Genomic DNA, 22137 nt, shown 5'->3' on the forward strand with positions numbered 1-22137 from the left:
TTAGGAGAGGATAGACATGATAGATGATCAGCTGTGTTTTATTATCAAGTCTAAAGTCAGTGCAGTTTTGTTTTCCCGCAAAATCTTACAGCACTTCATGCTTCCCTCTGCTGAGAGCTTTTATGGAGATGCAGATTTCATTTTCAAGAGTGAACTTGGCAAGAGTTAATTACTTGAATTTCTTGTCTCTTAATGTGTTTGAGAGCATCAGTTGTAAAGTTGTGAAGAGGTAGAGTTTGTATACAGTGAACAGACCAAGAACTACTCAACTAAGTAAAGAAAAGTGACTAATAAAAAGTATTGCGAAAGTGTAGTTATGATGTTATGATGAAACTGGCTGTCATCAGGACCACCCCAGGTAAGGAAAACCAAGAGATAGGATCAGTAAATCAGAGTTACCAGCCTCAGAAACTGCAAGTTAACAAAACCCCCGATAAGAAACACTTAAATGAGTGTTTTGGTACTTTTAAGTTACTACAGGATTTCTTATTTCGTTTCTTCACAGTCTGGATGACTTTGGTAATAATTTACAATGTAGGACAAAACGTGAAAATAAAAACAGTGAAAGACTGTACTGTATGTGTGTGTGTGTTTGTTACCTGGTATAATAAGAGACGAGGGAGGCGTTGCGGGTGCCAGCAGGGCTGCAGCGGATGGTGTAGGTGATGATGCGTACGTTGCTGAACGGTGGTTTCTCCCACCGCAGCCAGATGGAGGTGGAGCTGTTGGCCTGTGCTTTCACACTGCTTGGGGGCAAAGGAGGGAGGTAGTCCGGTAGTCGCACTGCAACATACACACATACAGTGTATCAACAACTGCTTATTCATTATATCACATTGAAGAGTTCATATATTACATATACAGTTCTGGAAAAAAATTAAGAGACCAGTTTAGTGTCTGAATCAGTTTCTCTGATTTTGCTATTTATAGGTACATGTTTGAGCAAAAGCAACATTGACTGGTTTATTCTATAAACTACAGACAACAGTTCTCCCAAATTCCAAAAAAAAAAATTGTCATTTAGAGCATTTATTTGCATAAAATGAGAAATTGCTGAAAAAAAAGATGCAGAGCTTTCAGACCTCAAATAATGCAAAGAAAACAAGTTCATATTCATAAAGTTTTAAGAGTTCAGAAATCAATATTTGGTGGATTTGGTGGTTTTTAATCACAGTTTTCATGCATCTTGGCATGTTCTCCTCCACCAGTCTTACACACTGCTTTTGGTTAACTTTATGCCACTCCTTGTGCAAAAATTCAAGCAGTTCAGCTTGGTTTGATGGCTGTAATCATCTATCTTCCTCTTGATTATACTCCAGGAGGATTCAATTTGGTCAAATCAAAGAAACTCATAATTTTAAGTGGTTTCTTTTTTTTAAGACATTTTTTAAAAAACACTCAATCCAACTCAATTCACTCATCAACTCTCATACACACCTGGATCAGTAAACTTCTCTGTCCGACCCTTCCATACAGCTGGATATCCTTCAGTCTGTTTATTACACGCCCACACCTTCACCTCATACAGACGATCTGGAGCTGAAATACACAAACATACACCAACCAGTGATTTCTGTGTATGTGTGTAAGTGTGTGATTTCATGGATCAAAGGGGTTAAGGCTTGTCTCACCTAGGCCTGTGATTTCGTAATGCTTCACTCGTTTACGGAGCCTGATCTGATGAGAATCAGCCACAGGAGTCTCCTCATTGGCCGGCTCCTCTGCTTCCACCTCCCTATAGGCCAGTTTGTAGCTGGTGATCTGGGTGGGATTGGGTGGCGGCTGCCATGTGACGTGGAGGGAGCGCATTTTTGCTCTGACTTTAAGCTCAGTAGGAGCGAACAGCACTAGAAAAGAGAAATAAAGAAAGATAACATTTAGTTTATTAGTTATATATACGGTAATATAATTAACAAGGAAATAACTCACTCTACTTACACAAACATATATACTATATAACCAAATGTTTGTGAACACCCCAAACATCTAATTAATGTTGTTGACAAAAAGAGTCCCCTCCCAATCTCTAAGCGAATGCTAAACAAACAGCAGACATGTGCAGACTCGCTGTGTAATGTCAGCGTTTGTAGAAAACTCCGGAAGGCCAAAACGGAGACAAAAATCTCCGCTTTTTAAAAATACCCGGCTTCGTGTGGACGTGGCCTATGACTCTACCAGTGTTATAACAGTGGTGATCCACGGGTCATTGGCGCCAGGGGGGCCTCAGTTCTCTTATGCAATTAAAATGAGCACCAGTGCCTCCATATTTTGACTGAATTTGATTTGACAAATAGAAATATAAAACTTTATATAATAAAAAGACTTTTTTCCACTTTGTAAGAAAACAACATGTACATGTCTCTTTTTTTTCATTTGCAGCTGTTAGAGATGTTCAAGGTGGTAAACAAGGCCTTCTGGAGCTGTGAAAAAACATAGGTGTATTAATCATCACACAGCTGTATCTATACCGTTCTGCTGGAACTAAAGCTCGTTAGGAGAAAAAGTTGAAAAGTTCTTTAATGTATTTTTTTGAAAAATGTCCTTATTTCGAATGACACGTGCAAAACATGCATCACTGGCAGATGGCAAGACTGATTAGATAATATGGAATATGGCTTCTGCACCTGACTGGATAGTAGGGTTTTACAATATATCTCTTTACAGTATCTGCAAATATAAAGATTAGCTCTCTAACCAATCATTTTACATTTTTCAAGATTCTTACACTTTTTAGAGAACGACAATAAGCTACAATAAGCTTATATATAAAAAAATGAAAGACTCATCCTGTGGACATGGAAAAGATGTTAATCTATTTCAGAAGGGTCAAATTATTGGAATTGCATCAAACAGAGAAAACATTTAAGTAGACTTCCAAAACTACTAAAACTAAAATTGCATTAAGAACTGTCCAACGCATTTTTAAAAAGTGTAAAGACAATTGGGGAACATCGTCTTCGAGGAAGGAATGTGGTAAAAAAAAAAAAAAAAATTGAATGAATCATGATTGACGATTCATGAAACATTTGGTGAAATCAAATGGTATAAAAACAGCAAATCATCTACAATTTGCTAGAGACTCTGCACTAATGGAAGGTGGTCATGTGGGGGCGATGGTATGATGTGGGGTTGATGCTGCAGTTGGTCTGCAGGTCTAGGTTCAGCAACAGTATGTGCTGAAAGAATGAGGTCAGTTGACTACCTGAATATACTGAATATAGACCAGGTTATTCCATCAATGGATTTTTTCTTCCCTGATGACACGGGCATATTCCAAGATGACAATACCAGGATTCATGGTGCTGGAATTGTGAAAGAGTGATTCAGGGAGTGTGAGATCATCATTTTCATACATGGATTGTTCACCACAGAGTCCAGACCTTAACCTCATTGAGAATCTTTGGGGCAGTGGTCCAAATCTCTCAAGATCTTAAGGAAAATGTATACATCTCTGGACAGCGATAAATGTGACGTGCCGCAATCAAAGCTAAAGGTGGTCCAACCAAATGTTTGGCCAGGCAGTGTATGATATTCTGTTTAGATTTACATTCTTTTGCCGTTTCAAGCAACTAGATAAGGCAATGCAACTAGGGCTGAACGATTAATTGCATTTGCGATAATCTCGCGATGTTTTAAAACGCGATTCTCTAACCGCACTGGCTGCGATTTGACTGGTCACGTGACTTGGGAGCGAGCCAAGCCGAGGACAAGCGGAGCATACCCGAGCAGAAGGCAGGGAGGTGGAGAAGTGAAGCCAACACAGCGCACTTTAGGGCGTTTTCACACCAGCACTATTTGGTCCGGTTAAATCGAACTCTGGTCCGTTTGTAACTTTAGTGCGGTTCGATTGAGCAGGTGTAAAAACAGTAATCACACTCGGGTGCGGATCAAAAGAACCAGTAATTTTGTTTACCTACCCTTGTCGCTTTAAAAAGTGGGTTTTGAATGCAGAAATGCATTTATTTAAGTGGATTTTTTGTTGTTGGAGAATTAGGGCTGCAACGATTATTTAAATTTGTCGACTACAAATTTCACTGTCGACTAATTGTTAATTTGTAACAGTACAAATGCAATACAGATTACACTCATCTAGTCTGTATCTCCAAAAGTGCCTAAACACAACATATTATTATTACATATTTAACATTAAATGTCAGTACTTTCTACTTTTAAACAACACCCAGACATTTAAATGCCTTTTAAATCTTATGATCAGCTGTTTCTAATGTTTTTTTAAAGATGAACATCAGGGCAGAAATAATCGTTGACTAATCGATTAATCAGAAAAAATTATCATCAGATTAGTCGACTCCCAAAATAATCATTAAAATCAGTAAAATTTGTGTCATATCAGTACCAATTGCCAGATTTCTGGTATCGTGACATTCCTAGCATGTTCTCTACGTGTGTTACTCACCCTGAGTGAGGTTGGGTGTGTGGTGAATGGCCCACTCTGACGGCTGGCTGAACCCCGCTCGTGTTCCTGCGGCCATCCGTAGCTGGTAAGTGTGGTTGGGCTTTAGGTCTTTCAGGGTTGCCTGCGTCTCGTTCCCTCCTACCTCCACTGAAAACATGTCCTCATCTGAAACACACAAACACACACAGCTTAGACAGCTTAGACAGAAGACAGGCACATGCCAATGCAAATGCAAATGATGTCAATGTGTAGCTCGCTGATACAACCACACGAACAATGACACAGAGGTCTTCACTTCCCCAAAGTGCCTTATCAGAAACGCCAAAACCCACCAAAGTGAATCTATTGTTTGGCCTTCGCTCCTGTTCGTCAGGCGTGCAGGAGTTCTAGTGGAGACGGCAGGCAGAAGCAGCCAGCCATGACATGAAACACACCCTTACATCTGCCTGTCCCTGTGCTGCTCTGAGCTGATAGAGACACATGGGCACAGACCACATGCAAACACACAAACATACACGCTCTCACTAATGCTCACTAATGCCCAGTGTGAATGTCATTCATGCAAACCTCTCCATCCACTGCTTGTGTGTAGCAAACACAATTAATACCAGTTTTGCCCACTCCATTCAACATACCTTTGTTTTCCATTGTTCCAAAAGGCTGCTATCTTTATACACTGCATGGGGTACCTAACGGTGAATTTACACTGCTCCGACGCGACAACGCACAGCGACGGATCCCATTCATTTTCAATGGGAAGCGCCGCCTCCGTCAGACGCAGTCGCGCGGTGCATCATGGGTCCGACGCGTCGAGAGCGGGGGATGCGATGCGATGAAAAGTTGAGCCGAGCTGAACTTTATGCAAATGAGTCCGTCCAACGCAATGCGTCTATCCAATCAGAGAGCAGGTGTTGGCCTGTAACGCGTCCTCAGCGCAGCGCATGAAAACATTTTAGTTCCGCTTTCAAGCGTCCAGAGAAGCCTGGAAGAGAAGTTTCAGGCTTCCCTGTTCTTTATAAAATCCCTGCTGATTCACAGGGACTCTGTCAGCGAGGAGAAAGGCTGCTGTGATTGTTGGAGTCTCTGGTGGGTTTTTAAAATATTAATATGTAATTTAATTGCTGTTGTCAGCTTATATACTGCTCACTAGACAGTGTAATGAAGCTCATTCAAACATTTATATCAATAAAGACACATTTATATTTATTAATTATTGGAAATAATAAAAGCTTATATAAAAAGCATTTCCCATTTATTAAAACGATTCAATTGGACGACGCAGGGAACGCCTTTGTCACGCCCACATGCGACCGGTTGGAGGGGGGTAGTGCGACCGTGTGCGTTGTCGCGTCGGAGCAGTGTAAATTCACCGTAAGACTGTGTGAGTGACTCGAGTGACCGCCAACACTCTACTCTGGGCTTTAGAAGTCACGAGCAATTACTTCTGTCTTTTCCCAGCATGCTGCAGCGCTGCTTTCCCACTAGCACACTGTGTGATTGGGTTTTTAGAAAGAAAGAGCTGATAGTCTCTTATTTGTGGCTGATTTCTTCTCAAGTAGCCCAATTAATCACAGCAAGTGATGTGGCAACTCAGAGAAACTGTGTTAAACAGAAAAAAATCTAAATGTTTCTACAAAGAAACCTCTAAAGTACATTTCGTCTTGATTGTGGCTCAGTAATTCTTGCTTACGATTTGTAAGGTCTTGTATATGGTTTGGTAGGTCTTGCTTATGGTTTTAGTCATTTATGCATATAGTTTATTAACATTCAATTAGTGTTAATGAGGTTCTGTTTAGTATGTGGCAAGTCTATTCTGCTTATGGTTTAGTCTTGTTAACCCCCGCAAGCACAACTGGAGCAGTATTAGCATTAACCGCTAACCATGCTAAGTGCTAGCTCTTTCGCATTTAGAGGTGAGTATATCAGACTGTAGCCTGCAGCTAACCCCGGCTAGCACTGCTGGAGCAGTATTAGCATTACCTGCTAACCTTGCTAAGTGCTAGCTCTTTTGCTGTTCATAGGTGAGTATATCAGACTGTAGCATGCTGCTAACCCCGGCTAGCACAGTAGGAGCAGCATTAACATTATCCGCTAACTGTGTTAAGCACTAGCTCTTTCACTGTTCACAGGTGAGTATATTGGACTTTAGCCTGCTGCTAACTCAGCTAGCACCGCTGGAGCAGCATTAGTAGTACCCGCTGACCGCAATGGATCAATGGACGAATGAATGGGCAGGCAACAAGAAAGAAAAAATAAAGAAAGAAAGCAAACAAATAATTTAACAATGGATAAATGAAAAGAAAGAAAGAAAGAAAGAAAGAAAGGCATATGGATGGATGGATGGATGGATGGATGAATGGATTGGTGGGCAACAAGAAACAACAAATAAAGTAAGAATGCAAACAAACTGAAATAATGGATAAGTGTAAAGAAAGAAAGAAAGATGGCGCTAACCGCGCTAAGCGCTAGCTCTTTAGCCGTTCAGAGGTGAGCATTATTGGTCCTGTAGCCTGCTGCTAACACCAACTAGCACTGCTGGAGCAGCATTAGCATTAGTCGTTAACCGTGCTAAGCACTAGCTCTTTTGCCATTCAGAGGGGAGTATTTTGGACTGTAGACTGCTGCTGAATTAGAAAGGAAACATGGCGACACCCCTGTTCCTTACTAGTGTTGCATAATGGGTCTTTTAACCCGGTGCGCCATATGTATAAAAATAAACCAGAAAATAAAGATTTATTGATAATGCACCTTATAATCCGGTGCACCTTATAGTGAGAAAAATACAATACACTTACAATGTATCCTGACAGTCTGTTAATGTATCACCAGTAAGACACTGAGGGTTCAAAATTGTTAGGATGGAAATAGCCTTAAAAAGGTCAGAAACGAACCGTTCGCTGGTCTTACCTTGCTTTAGTGTGCGATAGTCGATGCGATAGCGTGTGATGGCTCCGCGGCTCAGCTGCAAGGAGAGAGGCAGCCACATGACCCTGATCTCTGTAGGAGATGTGCTGAGCAGAGACAGCTGTGGTGAGGCACTGGGCACTGCACACAGCAGGAGAAACGACAACACCATGTAGAGTTAGACATCACCAAGCTATCAAAAAGCCATCAGATTAGCACAATGCTAAAGCTCCCTGCAGGCTACTGCACTAAAGAGCATGTTAAAGAGCAGGTTATAGTCAGGTTTGTATGCTCAGTTTCATTTTCTCTTTGGAAGGAGTAGATTTAAGTAGATAATCACTATAATTGAGCATTGAGCTGAGTGGGGTCCAATAAGAAGCAGCTCCAACAATCAGAACTCACCGTCCTCCAGCATCTCCACAGTGACAGACTGGGATGGGTGGCTGGCACCCATGGGTGAATAGGCCACCATGTAAAAGGTGTAGGCAGTGTGAGGCTGCAGCTCCTTCACATGGAACTCTGTTGTGTCGTTGTTCACTGCAAACTGATACTCCATATTATCAGAGCCTGCAAAGAGAACGAGGGAAAAAGAGTATGAAAATATACCAGAATATATTACTGCAATACATCACAGTTACAACTGTTATGTGATCAAAAGGTCAACATAATTAGATTTATTTTTGAAAAGAAAGACAGAAAGAAAGAGGAAATATTGACTGATAGATAGATGGATAAATGGATAGATGTATGGATGGATGGATGGATGGGCGGGCAACAAGACAGAACAAATAAAGAAAGAAAGCAAACAAACAATGAAATAATGGATAAATGGAAAGCAAGAAAAAAGAACAAAAAAGAAAGAAAGAAAGATAGAAAGAAAGAAAGAAAAAGAAAAAAGCTAAAAGAGACATATAGATGGATAGATGGATGGATGGATGGATGGATGGATGGATGGATGTGCGGGCAACAAGAAAGAACAAATAAAGAAAGAAACAAACAATAAAATAATGGATATATGGAAAGAAAATGAGAGAAAGAAAGAAAGAAAGAACAAATAAAAAAGAAAGAAAGGAAGAACAAAAGTAAGAAAGATAAAAAGGAAAGAAAGCCATATAGATGGATGGATGGATGGATGGGCTGGCAACAAGAAAGAACAAATAAAGAAAGAAAGCAAACAAACAATAAAATAATGAATAAATGGGAAGAAAGAAAGAAAAAAATGAAAAAAGAAAGATAAAAAAAAGAAATATGGATGGATGGGCTGGCAACAAGAAAGAAAGAAAGAAACAAACAAACAAACAAACAAAAAGACAGTGAATATAGATTTAAAGAATGACTAAAAAAGAGAAAAGCAAACGTAAAATGATGAAGAAAAGGGAAGAAAAACAGGATTTGTAAGCATTTCAAATAATTTATTTAAATACATACTGGCAACATAAACCATTCTTACAGTAAAAGCATATGAGCAATAATTACAATGCCTGTATTCTGTTTTTAACATTTAAAAATAAAAAATAAAAGTAATATTAAAGTATTTATCTGCTGTATTTTGGACTCTGAACACACCTGTGGCGCGCTGATAGTGGATGGAGAAGCCGATAACCTGGTCGCTGTTGCTCTCAGGAGGTTCCCAGGTGAGCAGTGCTGAGGTGCTGGAGTGGGGCGTGGCCTGCAGGCGCTGCGGGGGGCTGGGCAGCCCCTGTTTTACGATGACCAGCAGCTTGGCGGTTGCGCAGGCCGTGCCCAGGCTGTTAGAGGCGATGCACTGGTAGTACCCGGCGTCCTCCAGACCCAGCTGATTAATGAGCAGAACGCCGGGGCTCTGAGTCTTCACCCGAGCCGACCACTGCACTGGTTCTCCGTTCTTCAGCCAGCGCAGAACCGGAGCCGGGTCACCAGAACTATTACACACAAACCGAGCCGTATTCGCCCGAGACAGAGCCCTCGACTCCGGAGGCTGCAGGATCACAGGAGGAGCTGAGGAGACGCAGAGAAAGAGAACACAAATAAGAAGTAAGAAAACAGGGGCAGAAAAATGAAGGATGAAATAAAGAGTAACAAGATAAGAAAAAAGATGGATGAAAAAAGCAAAAAGGAACAGAAAGGAAAAAGGAAAGAAATACGGATGGATGAGCTTCAAGATAGAACACATATAGAAAGAGAGCAAACAAACAATAAAATAATGGATAAATGGAAAGAAAGAAAAAGAAAGAAAGAAAGAAAGAAAGAAAGAAAGATGGGTGGATGGTTGGTTGGATGATTGAAAATAAAAGAAAAAGACGGTAAATACGGAATGAAAAAGAAAAATCAAAATGCAAGAAAAAAAATGTAAGGAGGCAAGGGGATGATGGTTAGAAAGAAAGAAAGAAAGGAGTAAAAAGCAAAAAGAAAAAGACAGTAAATACAGAATTAAAGAATGGATAAAAAGAGAAAAACTAACAAAAAAGGAAAAAGAAAAAATAGGATGTTAAATGTATAGATGGATAAAGAAAGAAAAAAGAAAATGAAAGAGAAAAAAAATGTAAAGAGGCAATAATAGATAGATGGTTGGCAGGAAAGAAAGAAAGGAAGAAAGAAAGAAAGAAAGAAAGAAAAACAATAAATAAGTAAGGAACAATGGGATGATGGTTGGGTGAATAGACGGATGCGCAACATGAGAGAGAGGGAAAAAAAGAAAGACAAATTCAAAATTGTCAAAGAAACAGAACAAAAGAAAAGGATAAGTGGACGAATATGAATGAAAAGAAAGAAAGAAAGAAAGAAAGAAAGAAAGACAAAAAATGATACAAAAAAAGCAAAAAGGAAGGATGGGTAGATGGTTGGTTGGATGGATTAAAAAAGAAATAAAAAAGAAAAAAACAGTAAATACAGAATTAAAGAATGGGTAGGAGGATGGATGATTGAATGGGTAGAAAGAAAAAAAGGAAAGGATGGGAGGAGTGTACAGATGAGTCAGGCCGGCTCACCAAGTACGCGGATGTGGGCGGAGGCGGAGACGAACTCGCGGGTTTTGGGTTTGTTGGCGCGGCACACGTACACTCCTGCATGCTGAGACTGAGTGTCCGGAATCACCAGGTTGGTTGCTAAGACGACAACATCTGTGGAGATGGGTTTCCCGTCTGCAACCCCAGGAGCAGGTTATAGAAATATACAGAGAAGAGAAAAGGCAAAGTTATGATTGAAGATCACTAAAGATACTGACCTCAAATCAACTCATCTCAACTAGTGCTCCACTGTCACTCTAACCATGATAACATGATGCCATGATTCATACACCACATCTTCTGTATTCCGTGAGCAGAATAGTTGCTAGTTGCAAAGTAAAAGTCTGATTATTGCCTGACTCACCTAAACTCATAAGATTTTTAAGATTTCTGATTACCCAAAATTATGGAAACACACTGATTAGATTAGAAGCGCCCTCTAGCGGGCCCGCTGACTATGTAAATTAGAATGCTTAAAAGCGTCAAAAATTCTAAACACACCGACCAACTAACCGACTCATATTCGTTAGTACTACTTTAACTACCTGCATGCAAATTTACAACCATCTACATGAAACCAGTCGCCAGAAATCTCCAACTGAAAACAGCCTGTTTTTCACATTGTTTACATGGGGAACACGCCTCCCCAACAAAATAGCCTTATAAAATATTATTAGTATATAAAATAACATCATATTACATTATAGAAAATTCACTTACTATCACAGCATCCACAATACAGCACTGAACCGCAGATAAAATATCCATAAAGTCCTTTATTCGCCGGCTCACTCATCCTCACAAACATGCGTTTATTTTCAGCGCAGCTGAAACGTAATATTCTCAAGCTCCTAGCGACCACACAATGAAATGTTTTCAGGTAAAGTTGTACGTGAATACAAAGCTAAGGGTGTCTTCTTCTAGATTCCATGGTTTTTATTGGTCTACAAACCACTACTTTTCTTGAGTGATCGTCTTTTGAACCAATGGCGTGAGCGCTGGATCGCACTGGTGTTCAGAGCTGTCCAATCAAATCAGGTCATAGCCTTTCTCCAGCGTCACAAAAGTGATTGATACCTATTTCAACCAATAGTCCACCCTCAGACGAAAACACTGATACGTAGTTTGCCCTGATTGGTCTCCTAATGGCTGGGGGAGGGGCATGCCAAACCGTCACCACGTGTTGCGCTGTCACCAAAAAAAAAAAAAAAAAAACACTCCAAACGCCAAACTGCATAGCGCACTCAGCGCGCAAACATGTGATTTTATGTGTCATTTCATCAAAAAAAAATATTAATATTACTGTGAGATGGACTTACATTAATTTATCACAAACAAACAAAAAATATTAAACTCTTGTTGTATAGAGACCGATTTACCTTTGTATTGGTTTAGGGGCGCTCTGGAGAGGTTTTGTAATTTGTTTGTCAAGAGCCTAATAAACCAGGAAATGTAGAGAATGATTCACTATTCATCACCAACATCCATACACACATTATAAACTACAAATATAACAGGTGCTTTTTGTTTTTTTACATTTTCCTCTGCATTTAATGTTCTCAAATAGAACCTAAATAATTAAAATTCCCTCTTGGAAGTGAATTACTGTTTTGTCCCAAGTGTCTACTTCAGTTTAAGCCCTGAATGGTCACTGTGCTATATGTAAAACTTAAGATATCCAGTGTGATAGCATAGTAGTGCAAATCTCATGAAAATGAGCAAAAAAAATGGATCTGCAGTAAAGGGTTAAAAAACTGATGTTCTAGTTATCAGATTATAAAGAGCATGTAAAGACACTGGTTTGTACAGTAATGTCTGCAATAAGAAAAGGTAGTAAGAAGGAGAAAGTACAGTGTTTTCAGCTCACTCTTCTGTTAAGTAAAAGCACTCTCAACCACATAGTGAAAAGTTAACCAGGTTTTATGCGTGCTATTATCCAGCAGGGGGCAGAGACAGACTGCAGAGACATTATGGAAGTGGTGAGGCGCTGTACTGAATTTTACAGGGACAGACAGGCCAGTAGGATCTGCCATGTTAGCAAGCAGACAAAGGAAACATCCTAAATTCATCAACACACATTTATTCACTGTTCATCATACAAAATAAAGACTAAAACAAGCTAAGCTGACTGTCAGCAGGTCAGGTGTAATCACTAAACTGTAGCATCAACAGAAAAATGACAAGATCCATATGCACCATCTATAAACAGATCAGCCATAATGTAACGTAAATCTTAAAATTGCTGTTGGGAGAAGGCACCGTTCAAATATGAGAGAAGCATTTTGCAAAAGAAGAGTGCTCCAAAATTCCAGCTGAGCATTGTGAGAACTTGTCGATAGTTATAGGAAGTCACAGATTTCTTATGCAACCACATTGTTAAGTTGAGGGTGCTTATCATTTGTTTGGCCCATTTTTTGTTTTGCATGAAATTACTGTATTTTATGGACTATTTATAGCACCATATAATAAGGCACATTTAAAGCAACAGTAGTAAGGAACAAGGGTGTCATCTAATTCAGCAGATCTCTAGGGGGAAGCGCCTAAGTGAACAAAACTGTAATTTTTACAAAAAACATTTTCTTTTAAAGTCAAACGAGTGCTGGATGTTAATCTACACAGGTTTCTCTCCTGATTTTTGTTTTTAAATTGAGTGATTAAAGGGCTTCAGTTTATTTACAGTAAGCTTAGATTTCCAATATTTTCAACAGCGTGCTTACCTACAGCGCTAGCCATGTTTAGCAGCAGCCCTAGCTGCAGTTAGCAGTGCTTAGTGATAGTTAAAGCCCGACAGTGCTAGACTGAGGAATGCTGAGAGTTCAGGTAACCAAGGTCGCTATCAGCTAGCGGTTCATTCCATGTAGCTTGTTTTAATACAGTGAATACTCAGACTATATTCCAATATACTCACTTCTGAACTGCGAAAGAGCTAGCGCTGCGATTAGCGGCTAATGCTAATACTGCTAATTGTGCTCCAGCCTTGGTGCTGGAGAAACTTTACTGAAACTCCTGTATAACTCTGTACTTCAGCAGAGAGGCTTTACTACTGGTAAAATTCATGCATAAGTGACACACTGGTATGGCACATTTGCCCCTTTTCTCTGCTTTTTGTGTTGTTCCAATACACACAAATGAAATGTAATGCCATGGCTGTGTGTGTGTGTTCCTACCCTGTCTACTCCAGGACACAAATGGCTTAGGCTGGCCCTGAGCCATACACTCCAGCACCGCTGGTTGACCCAGCACCACTGTCAGGTCTCGCGGTGGAGCAGTAATTACCACCTCACTCTCTTCTGTCGTACCTGCACACACACACAAACAAACATCCATTATTTAAATTAATGAATTTCTACATATATTTAGTTATACAAGTGTGTGTATGTGTCAATATAATATGTTCCGTAATATGTGTAAATAAGAAACTTGCAGTGCAGTAAAAGTGAATGTTATTTGGCTAAATATTGACCACTTCACATTTCACATTGCTTCCTCTAACATTAGGATTTTTTAAAAGGTGTTCAATTCAGTTAAGTTCATTTTTACACTCCACTTGTAAAAATAAAGCAACATCAATTATCATGCTTGGTATGAATTTATTAGCTTCCTCGTTTTTTAAACTGCCTGTTTATAAAATACAAGCTGTACAGGACCAGCATAACAGGTAACATTTGCCAAAGTAATTGCAGACTGTCTGCCTTTCTTTGTGTAAAATTCACTCAGATATAATAAATTTTTATTATTTTCTACATTGTAGATTAATATTAAAGACATCAAAACTATGAAGGAACACATATGCTATTATGAAGTAAACAAACATGTTTTAAACAAGCAAACATGCTGTTTAAACTTCATACTTTAGATTCTTAAAAGTAGTACCTTTTTATTTGATGCCAACTTTGTACACTCTTGGCATTGTTCTCTCAGTCAGCCTTATGAAGCAGAACCTGGAATGGTTCTCCAACCTATGGTCTTAAATGAGTTCTAGAGGTGCTGAGCTCTTGTTAACTGCTTTTCCTTCACTTTGCATGTCAAACCACTCGTCCCTAACCACCACTGCTGTGATTAGAATAGCACTGCTGAGGTATATTAATGATAAGAATAGCTTTCTGTGGTAAAGCTAATTTTATTAGTACAATAGCACTACATATGGGCTTTTTAATTTATCCGCTGCTGATAAAAACATGGCAAAATCAATAAAAACCTGCATAAAAACATGTTATACATGTTATACATACAGCTCTGGAACCAATTAAGAAACCACTTCAGTTTCTGAACCAGTTTCTCTGATTTTGCTATTTATTGGTATATGTCTGAGAAAAAAACATTGCTGTTTTATTCTATAAACTATGGACAACATTTCTCCCAAATTCCGAAAACAAATAGTCATTTAGAGCATTTATTTGCAGAAAATGAGAAATGGCTGAAATAACATAAATATGCAGAGCTTTCAGACTTCAAATAATGCAAAGAAAACAAGTTCATATTCATAAAGTTTTAAGAGTTTTCATGCATCTTGGCATGTTTTCCTCCACCAGTCTTACCCACTGCTTTTGGATAATTTGGTGCAAAAATTCAAGCAGTTCAGTTTGGTTTGATGGCTTGTGATCAGCCATCTTCCTGTTGATTATAGTCCAGAGGTTTTTAATTTGGTAAAATAAAAGAAACTCATAATTTTTAGGTAGGTCTTTTATTTTTCCAGAGCAATATATACATATACATATAGCCAAATGTTTAATTTTGTTTGTATTCGGTTTTGGACAAAACTTTTCATTTCAGTGCATCCCTAATGTGAATAGCTTGATTCATCCGAACACTCTACTCCTCTACAATGCACTCCTCCATGGTCTGGTCAGGAGGCTCCCAGAGCTACTATATATCTTCTGACTATCACTAAAGGTCTCATTTGCATTCTGCGGCCTTCTGCAGTATCAGTACTGTAAAGGCCAATATTGCATCACAAATGACCAATATTACATATAGCACAGGCTTTATATTTAAATACAGAAACACATGTGTCTGTGTGTGTATGTGTGTATGTGAATATCGTTCCATGTGAGGGCAGCAGAGGGGGCCGTCCCAACAGACAGACACAAGACAGCACAGCTAGCCCCAGGGAAAGTGACTCCAGATGAAACCAGCACCCTGTCAACCCACAGCCATCTCAGACACTCTCAGAAGAGGCCAGAGCGTGGAGCAGGGACCGAGAGAGTGAGGAAGAGGTGGAACAGGGGAATACAGACAGAAGATGAGAATATAGCCGGGTCACCGCGCTGCCCTTCAGCTTGTATAAACTAATACATAAAACCCACTACTGTACGAGGAGCCCATATCCCTAATGGATAAAGTCCATAGAAACGGAAAGTGTAGAGTGTGCTGAGCTGCGACTCCAGCAGTCCAAACATTATGGTAATGAAGTGGAAGACGCATGTAGCCGGGGATCCAGTCAGCACATTATGAATTAATCATTTAGATTATATTCAGCCTCCAGAGCAGGGACAGGCAAATACAAGCCTTCAAAGTGGGTCAGCCCATGCTCTAAAACACAGGTTGCTACACAGGAGCGCAGGGGGCGTATGGTTGTATCTATTTATGCATGTATGTGTCTGGTTATGTGATTGACTGGTTGTGTCTGGAACGGTCTTCCTGTACTTATTTAATTATTAATCTTTCTGATGTATCAAAGCTTTGCCTGGCTATACTGACCACACTATTGTCTGCATCTAGCAATCAATGAATCCAGAAAACTAGAAATGGAATCAAAACTTGCGATCAACCAGCATTTTTTTTATTTAGCCGTTCATATTCTGAACAGAGGGCAGCACAGTGGGACAGTACATAGAAAGAGGAAGAAGGCATTTGTTAATTTCCCAGCTGGGGTGGTCAGGGTCTTGTGGAGTTTGCACGTTTTCACCATGCTAAAAAAATAAAACCGTAATTCTTAAAAAAATATATATATATTTTCTAACAAGCGCTGGATGTTAAACTACACAGATTTCTCTCCTGAAAACTGTTTATTTAGGTGATCAAAGCTCGTCTGTTGATTTACAGTATACTTAGATTTCCAGATTTCCACTAAGGCTGGGTGTAGCAGCATTAGCATTAGCATTAGCTAACTGCTTGCCATGGATAGTGGCTAATGCCACCCAACAGTGCTACACTGAGGAACCCTGAGTGTTACATTAAGCCAGGGTGATATTAGCTAGCAGCTCGTCCCATGTAGCTTGTTTTAACACGGTAAACACACAGACTACAGTCCGATATACTCACCTCTGAACGGCAAAAGTGCTAGCGCTTAGCAGCTAATGCTAATACTCCTGGAGAACTAAACTTAAACTCCTGTATAACGCTGTACTTTAACAGAGTGGCTTTACTGCTCTTTACAACCTGACTGGTAGAATTCATACATAAGGCTCACCGGATTATAAGGCGCACTGACGATTCTTGGGAAAATTAAATAATTTTCATATAATAATATATAATAATAATATATAATATATTTTCTTTTTTTTATTGTACTTTATGTTGTATATATTGGGTTTTTCTGTATTTTAAGTGGTCCTATCTGATTGGCAGTTGTGGTTCTGAAGTCCATGATGATGCTGGAGAAATTAACATTAACAATTAACAGCATAAAACGAATCTCTTTTCTTAATCTCAATTTCTTAATTTCTTTCAAATATGCTTGTTTGGAAAAGTAAAAAATATATATATAATGCGACAACCAAACCAAACTGCATCTGTATCATTTACAGTACCAGCCGGTACAAAAATGTATGTACTCATGTTTGGGAAAAAATGGTATTGATAAATCCCTAATATTGGTTGTCCTTGTTTATACTCATTATCAACATACTTATTGCAGTAAGACTTTCACCTCTAGAGGACACTATTTCTCTCTCTTTCTTTTCTTTATTCCTTTCTTCTTATTTTCTTTCTTTCTTTCTTCGACTCTCCTTATCTCCACCCCATCCTCCTCTCTCTCTCTCTCTCTCTCTCTCTCTCTCTCTCTCTCTCTCTCTCTCTCTCTCTTTATCTCTCTCTCCCTCTTTCTCTCCTTCTTTTCTCTCAGGTAATCAATGCACACTGCAACAAACGAAAGGCTCCTCTGCAGAGACCACTTACACACAGAGCACAAAGAAGCCCACCGCACTGCTGTAGAGTGCGTTTCTATTCAGACCCCTCTCAACATGAAAAGACAACCACAAGACGGCCGGCACAGTGATCCAGCCCATCTGCTGCAAACACACTGATCTCCACTCTGCAGCCTTGCTTTCCAGCGGCTGTGATCATCCTGCTTTCAGTGCTCTCTCTCTGATAGAGATTAGGCTGATGAGTGAAGCTCGTTAAAATCACTTTAACAAGAGAACACCCTTCAGTCTCTGCACTCTGCATGATAGAGGCAGAGACTGGAGATGAGCTCCTTAACAATGAGGCACTGGAGCAGCCACAAGTGTAGCGACAAGTGCTTGAAAAGAACAATATAGGTGAAAAGTTTGGGAGCAGCACTAACATTAAATACTGTATTCGTTTTTAAAAGATGTGGGGAAAGAAGTGGTTTTATACCCGGGTCCACTGTACTGCTATGGTTGGGCTCTTGACCAAGGACCTCAACCCCTATTACTACTACCCTAGAGGCACTGTAAAAGTTATCATTGAAAAGTGATTCAATTTCAGTAATTCAGTTTAAGATGTGAAAATGTACTACACACTCTGATCTATTTTAAGCGTTTATTTCTTTTACTGTTGATGATTATATGATTATATTTCTTTTGGCATTGTGGGTAGTATGGGCAGTGTGCCAGGTCATGCTGGAAAATGAAATCCGCATCTCCATAAAGAACACTGCACTTTAGAGTTAATATAACACAGTAAAGCAAAACACCAGCATATGACCTGTCTCTCCAGACCATCAATGATTGTGGAAACTTCCCACTAGACCTCAAGCAGATGGACTTTGTGTCTCTCTACTCTTCCTCCAGACTCTGGTCCCTTGATTTCTAAATGAAATGCAAAATTTACTGATAGTCAGTGATGGTTTGGAGACACATCATCTGCTGGTGTTGCTCCACTGTGTTAAATCAAGTCCAAGTGCAGTGTTTTTCGGTAACATTTCCAGCACTTCCTGCTTCCCTCTGTTGACAACTTTTATGGAGATGCAGATTTCATTTTCCAGCAGGACTTGGCACACTGCCAAAAGTACCAATTGGTTTTATATAATGTTCTAATTTTCTGAGACACTGATGTTTGGGTTTTTATTGCCTGTAAGCCATAATTAACAACAATAAAAGAAAAAAAATCTACAGCTGCATTACACACTTTTGACTCTCAACTGCCCTCTAGTGGGTTTATTGCTTAACATTCATGCCAACCTAAAGCATGCATAGAAGTATGTTGGCAACAACACAAGTTTCGCATGTGGGAGAATGAATAGTGAGCACAAATGCCTCCATATAATGTGTGTTTGTATATGTGTGTGTTGGTACCTGGTGTAACCGTGAGTGAAGCTTCTTGGCTGTAGCGTTTGCGAGCGGAGTTAGACGCCACACAGCGATACAAACCCTCATCATCTTTACTGACCCCCAAAACCTGCAGCACTCCATTTGGCAGAGTCACATACCTGTTGGAGAGAGAAATTATAGAGTAGTTTAAGAAATTCATTCCTCAATCAAAGGGCATAATCCTTAAACCTGTTGATGTGTTTATTGTGAAAACTCATATTGTGGTGATGATAAAAATACGTTTATCAAAATACACTGTAATGCATTTTAAGCAAATATGGGACACACCGTATAGGGCGCACCTAAAATCATTTTATTTGCCCAAAAAATCAACAGTGCCCAATCAGGTTTTACCAATCAGGTTTTAAGGAGCAGTAAAGCCACTCCGCTGAAGTACAGCATTATAATCGCAGCCCTCGCTCTTTTGCCGTTTAGAGGTGAGTATTTTGGCCTATGTAGGACGAACCGCTAACAGATAGTGCCCTGGTGCACCGGAACACTCATGGTTCCTCAGTGTAGAGCTGTTGGGCAGCATTTACTAGCGCTAATCGCTACTAACCATGGCTAGCGCTGCTGCTAACCATGGCTAGCACTGATGCTAACCTTATAGCCTTATAGTCTGTAAAATACGCTAATAATTTAAAAGGTGTAGTCTAAGCTCCATTAGGTTAGCTAAACTACTAAACGTCCTAGTGCAAAGCTAAAGAAGCTAAATTCAGTCAGCAAAGAGGAGTTGGCATGTTTACTTTATTCTGGGTAGCTTTTTTTTTCCAACTGTGGCTTTAAATAAAATCACCATGTAGGTTGAAAGGGTTTTAGGGGCTTAATGGGCAATTCAAAACAACACCTCGCCTTACTGTGTTTAATACCAAGTACACCAAGTACACAACTAAGCAAGCAGTGTGTCAAACAGAGGCCTTAAACCACAACAACGATTAAGTGTCTAAAGACCAGGAACAGTGCAAAACTACCTGTCAACAAAGTGAACGGAACGTGAAGGTCTAAATGTAGGTCAGCATCCACTGTTTCTCACAGTTGGGTAAAAGCTGACCGTTACCAGCCCTTGGCTTGTCAATATTTATCTTCCTTTTTCTATCATCTCCGCTCTCTTGTGGTATAACGCTGCCATGGATGAGAGCTTAGGTTGCAGCGCTGGTCCTCCAGCACCCCCCGCTCTCCATCCCCCCCTATCCACAAACCACCGCAAAACCTCAGAGACCTTGGGCTTCACCGCGCCGCTCTCAGACCTTTCAGGAATCGCATTATAGCCTATTAATCCAGGAGACAGATCGCTGTCTGTGGGAAACACAGTCTGAAAGGCCACACCGTCTGAGTGTGTGTGTGAGTGTGTGTGCTGCATGACTCATTGGTTCACTGGTGTATGATTTAGGCAGCAGGGGTTGACTCAGGACAGCACAGTACCAGAGCAAAAAGCCCAGCCAACTCAGGTGGCACTCCCAATACTAACTCCGCCCACAAATGCTTTAGTTCTTGGCAACTGCTACAAAGCTGGACAAGCTTAAAAATAAATTTTAATTTATGAGTGTGTGAGAGAAAGACAGATCCAATTTAGCTTTGCTTAATGTGTCATTCCGGTAATGCTAGCATGGTGACAAATGTAGAATTAAAAAAAAAAATTTTTTTAAACATATTATAAAACAACATAAGTACATATTTTAAAGTAAATTTATGTTTTACACTTTGCAAATACATAAAAATTAAAAGGTAGTACATATTATACATTTGAGTAAAATGAACATTGTTGTTTTATTCTATAAACTACGGACAACATTTCTCCCAAATTCCAAATAAAAATATTGTCATTTAGAGCATTTATTTGCAGAAAAAAAATACTAAATACTAAAAAAAAGTTGCAGAGCTTTCAGACCTCAGATAATGCTTTGTTCATATTCGTAAAGTTTTAAGAGTTCAGAAATTATTATTTGGTGGAATAACCCTGGTGCATGCATCTTGGCATGTTTTTTTATTTTGTATAGTTGATGTAAAAGTTTGCATAGCTGGCACTTAACATGGGCTATGGGTTTGTGCAATGCAACGTGTTCACGTGTGTGTGTAACAAGCGGGGGTGTCTGTGTGTTAGGCACCAAGATAGCATCTGATGAACCTCTGACTGTTGGCTCCTTTCAAAGTTTTTTTTTTTTTTTCAGTGAGTGGTGCACTTGTGTTTTCCATTGCCAAGATGGCAATATGAGAGGAATTTACCTGAACACACCTCCTCATTTCGTGCCCACCACACCCATTGGCGTATATATTTACATACTTTGTTGCTATTGAAAAGACGCAAGTGCAAGGCATAGAAATAGACTGTTGGCGAGGTATAAGATAGCAATGAGCATCTTGACGTGCCTTGTGTGAGTTGTAAGATAGGGCCCTTAGTCAGATATGAAGTCTAATTTGTTGTCAAGTTATCAGCTTTTTTATAGTGTCTGGGAATGACACTGCCATTGAAGTTTTTTTGTTCCTATGCAACATGTTATTGTGCTTCACTTATTCTAAAGCCAAAGCCAGCACACTTTTGTACATTTTCTTGCACAATAACTTGGTTTCTTTACATTTAGTCAGATGTAAAGAATTTGTTGTCATGTTTTCAGTTACTTTTTATTGATTAATATAGATTTTCCTCTATGGACCTTTATTCAGAAATGCTCAGGTATTCTTCGTTTATAAAACCAGCAAGTCCATCTTAAAGTCAAAACCACTTTTGTCACTTTACTTGAAAACTGACTTGTCATTCAATGGCTTACAATGAGCATTGAGTTGTATGTAATTTACACTTCTGAACAAGTCACATGGCCTTCTGACAGATGAATGCGAAATAACTGCTTTCTGTCTGGCTGAAGTGCGGAAAAACACATTCATTGGCCAATTGTCTTTGAAGGCAAACTGTGGACCTGTGAACATATGCATGCAAATAATACATTATATTAAGCAATTTCTTTGTCAGAATAAATTCTTACATAAAAACACTGTTTTAGCTCTTTTCGAACGGGATTCAGGATGTCAGCCAATGTTATGACCTATTCGCATGGGACATAAAAATCTCAGCATAAATGACTGAGATGGGAGTGGCTCCTCAATTTACACACTGCCATCAACTCCAAAACAACATGCATAATATGTAGCTATTAGACACCTTAAGGTCACTGCTAGGCTGAAAATAGGCCACCAAACCAAAATATCTTGCCAACAGTGTCCTGTATCTACTGGTAAAGTAGGGCTGAACAATATGTGCAAAATATATATTACAATATATTTCTTAATTTTGGTCGATATGATATTATAACAGTGATGTTTCTGTGACATTTACAATTAAACA

General features: G+C 39.5%; 1 protein-coding gene across 1 annotated transcript in view; it reads right to left on the bottom strand.

Annotated features, from left to right (window-relative positions):
• igdcc4 (immunoglobulin superfamily, DCC subclass, member 4) overlaps window positions 1–22137 on the bottom strand; it is a 110401-nt gene that overhangs the window by 20997 nt on the left and 67267 nt on the right. The window contains exons 4-13 of the mRNA XM_015604711.3: window positions 18786–18919; window positions 13473–13604; window positions 10288–10440; window positions 8888–9298; window positions 7724–7888; window positions 7325–7462; window positions 4418–4582; window positions 1632–1847; window positions 1438–1539; window positions 600–783 (exon numbers count right to left, since the gene is read on the bottom strand). Coding sequence (XP_015460197.3) covers window positions 600–783; window positions 1438–1539; window positions 1632–1847; window positions 4418–4582; window positions 7325–7462; window positions 7724–7888; window positions 8888–9298; window positions 10288–10440; window positions 13473–13604; window positions 18786–18919 — 1800 coding nt within the window. The remainder of the gene's footprint in view (window positions 1–599; window positions 784–1437; window positions 1540–1631; window positions 1848–4417; window positions 4583–7324; window positions 7463–7723; window positions 7889–8887; window positions 9299–10287; window positions 10441–13472; window positions 13605–18785; window positions 18920–22137) is intronic.

Source organism: Astyanax mexicanus, chromosome 23 (genome assembly GCF_023375975.1).
Source record: "Astyanax mexicanus isolate ESR-SI-001 chromosome 23, AstMex3_surface, whole genome shotgun sequence".
NCBI lineage: Eukaryota > Metazoa > Chordata > Actinopteri > Characiformes > Acestrorhamphidae > Astyanax > Astyanax mexicanus.